The sequence below is a fragment of the Oratosquilla oratoria genome, chromosome 37 (genome assembly GCF_046742065.1).
Source record: "Oratosquilla oratoria isolate Oo_2021 chromosome 37, ASM4674206v1, whole genome shotgun sequence".
NCBI classification, from domain to species: Eukaryota; Metazoa; Arthropoda; class Malacostraca; order Stomatopoda; family Squillidae; genus Oratosquilla; species Oratosquilla oratoria.
In genome coordinates this window covers 8,153,011-8,158,010 of record NC_134813.1, presented here as the reverse complement: position 1 = coordinate 8,158,010, position 5,000 = coordinate 8,153,011, and the positions used below count along the sequence as shown (strand labels likewise).

The 5,000-nt window shown below is 39.0% G+C and overlaps 1 protein-coding gene across 1 annotated transcript in view; it reads right to left on the bottom strand.

The window, feature by feature from the left end:
* Positions 1-4,676: 4,676 nt before the first annotated feature.
* LOC143019338 (uncharacterized) overlaps positions 4,677-5,000 on the bottom strand; it is a 4,961-nt gene continuing 4,637 nt past the window's right edge. The window contains exon 2 of the mRNA XM_076174976.1: positions 4,677-4,727. Coding sequence (XP_076031091.1) covers positions 4,677-4,727 — 51 coding nt within the window. The remainder of the gene's footprint in view (positions 4,728-5,000) is intronic.

Genomic DNA, 5,000 nt, shown 5'->3' with positions numbered 1-5,000 from the left:
ACCTAAGAAGAAGCAAAAAGAGATTTATATAAAGTGTTGGTACAACAAAAGGTGCAGTGAGGCTAAAGACAGAAGAGACAAAGCCTGGATAAGATGGAAAAGAGACAAAAACATTCAAATGGCAAACATATATTAAACTTAGGAACGAATATATGAATATGCGCAGGAAAGAAAAAAGAAACTATGAAAAATATATTATAGACAAATGTAAGGATCAACCTAAACTCTTTTAAAGATATGTAATTGATAAATTAATAGACAAACACGAAATTGTAAAACTGCGAGGAGATAAAGAATATATAGACGACGCAGAAATGACAGAAGTTATGATCAGACATTTCAGGTCTGTTTTTACAATTGAGAGCTCACAAATTTGGGAAGATGGATAATGAGAAAGATCCCCTAAAATGAAATAAATAAAGGTAACACAGAAAGAAATAAGAAACCAAATAAAAAACCTAGATGTTAGGAAATCGCATGGACCAGATGGAATTGCAAATTGGTTACTGAAGGAGTGTATAGACGAACTGGTGGACAATTATACAAGATAATAGATTTTTTACTCAAAAAAAAAAAAAAAAAAGGTACCGCAAGATTCGAAAGATGTAAACATAGTACCAATATATAAAGGAGGAAACAAAGAGGATCCTACAAACCTCAGACCGGTATCCCTTACAAGCACAGTAGCAAAAATATGCGAAAAAGTTATCAGAAACAAATGGATAAAACACTTGGAAGAGAATAAAATATTAAACCCTAAACAATTTGGCTTTAGAAGTGGAAGATCGTGTACAAAAAACTTAATGTGGTATTATTCGAGATTAATTGAGATAATACAAGAAAGAGATGGCTGAGCAGATTGCGCCTTCTTGGACTTGCAGAAGGCTTTTGACAAAGTACCACATAAATAATAGGAGGAATACAAGATAAGTTACTGGAATGGATGAAGGATTTCTTAAGTGGGAGAAAAATGAGAGTGGTACTTATAGACAAAAATTCCAACTAGGAAGATGTAATACGTGGCGTCCCGCAAGGCTCTGTATTGGCCCCTTTAATGTTTACCATATATATAAATGATATGGATGAGGGAGTGAAGTGTAACATAAACTTCTATGCTGACGATGCCAAGTTACTCAAGAGAGTAAACACAGAAGAAGATTGCAGATCGCTACAAGAAGACATTAAGAAATGTAGTATAATGGAATTTAAAAAAAGTGAAAATAGAATATCGTGTCAATATAAATTTGGTAGCAAGGAGGTCAAAAGGTTGACTCAGAAAGGGACCTGGGAGTGATTATCTCAAGTGGCTAGACACCTGATAAACATGTCAATAAATTTGTAGGAGAGACTTTTAACTTATTATGATCAATGAAAGTGGCCTTCGACTACATGGACGAAGAAGTGGTTAAGAAAATAGTGGATGCACTAATAAGACCTAAACTAGAATATGCTGCAACACTATGGGCACCTAGCACAAAAAAACAAAACAAAAAACAAAATCAAAGAGCAGCGACAAAAATGGCACCGACATGATCACATTTGACATACGAACAAAGATTGGAAAAATTACATCTCTCAACACTTGAACAAAGAAGAGAAAGAGGTGATTTGTTGATCATTTACATAATTATGAAAGGGATAGGAAATCTTGATAGAGACGACTTATTAAAATGGGACAGAAGAGAAACAAGAGGACACGAAAAGAAGCTAAAGAAGGACAGTTACAGAGGAGATTTGAAAAATAATAGTTTCCCACACAGAGGGACTGATGTCTGGAACAAACTAAATGGAGAAACAGTGAGTGCCAAAATTATACAAGATTTTAAGAATAAACTGGATGCGGAGAGATACGAAAACGGGTCAATACGAGCATAGCTCTCGTCCCGTAAAATACAACTAGGTAAATACACACACACACACACACACACACACACACACACACACACACACACACACACACACACACACACACACACACACACACACACACGCACACACACACACACACACACACACACACACACACACACACACACACACACACACACACACACACACACACACACACACACACACACACACACACACACACACACACACACACAAAACTCTTTGACCATCACATTTGTAATGCAGGGTCGCAGTATAGCGATGCTGAAATTTTCAGCCTTGGATGGGACTCAAACTCAGATCGCTGAATTAGTGGTCGAGAGCGGTACCACTACACCGTCGAGCCGTGTACTGTATTGAAGAGACCAAGCTAAGATCATCCGAAGAGGGAATTAGGAGCAATGACGAAGCTAAATATATTCAAAAGAAGAGAGAGAGAGAGGAAGAGAAAACAGACCTTATATATTTGTTCATCTATTCAATTTCATCTACATTTGTTAATCTAGTCATCTATACATATTCATTGATTGATAAATTTCTACTTATCTATGTATCTATTTATCTATTTATCCTTACTAATTTATTTATCTATTCACCTACACTAGTAAAAGTTGTATATATTTTGGGGGTATCAATTCTCTGTCCAAATGAAAACTTTTCACAAACTCCCTTTTACAGAATTATACAACAAATGAGTTCTTCAAACCTTCTGTGACCGTAATACGCCACAAAGGGAAAACAGCACTGGCCAGTGTTTCTTTCGTTGATGTCGCGTCTTTTGAGAGGCTCATGCGTAGATCACGTAGAAGAGCGTTGCGCGGACATAGGAACAGTAACGTCTTTGCATGATAAACACCCTTTAGGGTCATTGAATATCAAAGGGGGATATGCGTGTTCGGTCCCAACCGTAAGAGACACAGTTCCTCCCTCTACCGACGCCCCTCCCCCCTACCAACGACCCTACCCCCATACACACACACACAACTCCCGTCGCATCATGAGACAAAAATAGTAAACAAGCTTAATCAGCTGATTGTAGGGGGATGGCCTTTGCCATTAAGGACTCAGGGACATGTAACAATACCTAGAGGACCCTACGCCAGGAGGAGCTAAGTAGCTGCGCCCTAAGCCGTCACTTTTGCCTTATTTTGCGTTTTGGGTGACTGCCAGTGTGGGAGGGAGGGGGAGTTATCTAGTTATTGTTAGAAATCGGAGAGAAATGCAGAACTCAAATCTGAAAGTAGGAATATGTACGCTTCCGATCGCGTGGAACAGTGATGTATGAAAACCTAAGGGGAGAAGTACAGATGAGGAGCCTACGCCAGGAGGCGCTGAGTAGCTACGGCCAAAGCTGTCAGTTACTTTTGCCCTATGATGCGCTTTGGTGACTGCTGTGGGGGAGGGAACAAACAGTCACTGCTGGGAATCGGAGAGAAGCGCGGGATTCGAACCCACAACTGAGTGGATGTGAGACAAGCAACCTTGCGATGACGCTACCGGTTGTAGTGATGTACGTGGTGTTGTTCTTTTGTAGAAACGAGTGCAAAGTGAAGTTGGTGTGTAATACAGAAACGGAGAGTTGAAGAAACCATATGCGCGTATGTTGTTCTGGTCATGACGGTTGGCGTCGGATGATGATGATGAGGGTGAGAAGAAGAGTCGAAAACAGGAGCAAACTCCAGGTGGTATGATCGTAGCACGGTGGAGGGAATGCTAATCAAGTAAAGCAGAAACAGACACGGTGTGGGTGTTGTAAAAACCAGACCAGACGCAGCTTCTGAAACATAAGTTTGCCCATGACTGCGCCAGTGCATGCCGGGATGGCAAGGCTGAAGGATAAATGGCACCAGTCATGCAGAAGGAAGTAATGAAAGTCCTTGCATGGTGGCTGGCAAGCGAGATGATCACTTCTGGGAAATGGATAAAATGCAACAGATTCGAAAAATGAGAAGCCCTAAAATACGTAGCCTGCGCTGAGTGAGAGGAAGTTTCGCTGGTGATGATGTAAAGCGAAAGGTCCATATTTCTAGAATAAAGAATTATACGATAAATAAATCAGCGATGACAGGAAAGAATAAACTAGAAAAAGGGTAACGCTATCAGATCAACTAGAAGGAGTAAAGTAATTCCGAAATAGCCGAAGGGGAATCTTTATTTGCTACTGAGAGGAAGACAGGGTAGAAGCTGGTGTGGAGCGAAGACAGTGGACTGGGATACAGTGATGATGAGATGGGGCGAGGTTAGAAAATAAATAAACAATTAAAAATAAAAACATATCAACAGAGAGATAAATAAATAAACAAATAAGTAATATATTAACCAATTAATAGATAAATAGACAGATAAATAAACGAAAATGAAGTGAAATATATGAACATAAATCAAATAAGTAAACAGATGTCATGAGGAAACCCTGGTTTACGACAAATGAATTCATATAAAAATTAGAATACATCAAAAGGGTTCCTACATCAAGTGTGGGTATTTTATCATAAAGACGGAATGTACAACTTTAAACAGGAGGTGGAATTGCTGCAAGATACATAAGATACTTAAGCAAATACGAAGAAATATCGTTCCACAGAAATGCATGTAAAGATGAATCATAAATGCACATCATGAAAACAAAACCAAATATGGTTGACAATGAAACAAAAAAAGGGAACTAATCTCTTTGACTTCGTAAATATTGAAAACGAATAAATGCAGGAAGAGTGGGGCATTTTCGACTGTTGGGAATATGCAATCTCGGGAAACATGGATCAAATGACAAATGTATTACTCCATCAATACACACGACAATCATCTTCGACTATACTAAATCTCTGCATATCTATCTGTGAAAGATTAAAGAAGACTAAATCATATCTCTGCCTTTTGACATATGGTATTTTCATCTTATTCCTCCTCCTCCTGCACCCCTTCTCCTATTAAGCCTCCACATTTTCTTCCTCCTCCCCCTCCTCCTACTTCTCCTCCTCCCTCTCCTCCTTCTACTCTACCTTCTCCTTTAACCCCTTTCTTCTATTACACCATATTCTCCTTCTCTTACTTCTCCTCTTCCTACCCTTTTCTTTTCTTCCCTTTTTTCTGCTCTCTTTCTTACTCAT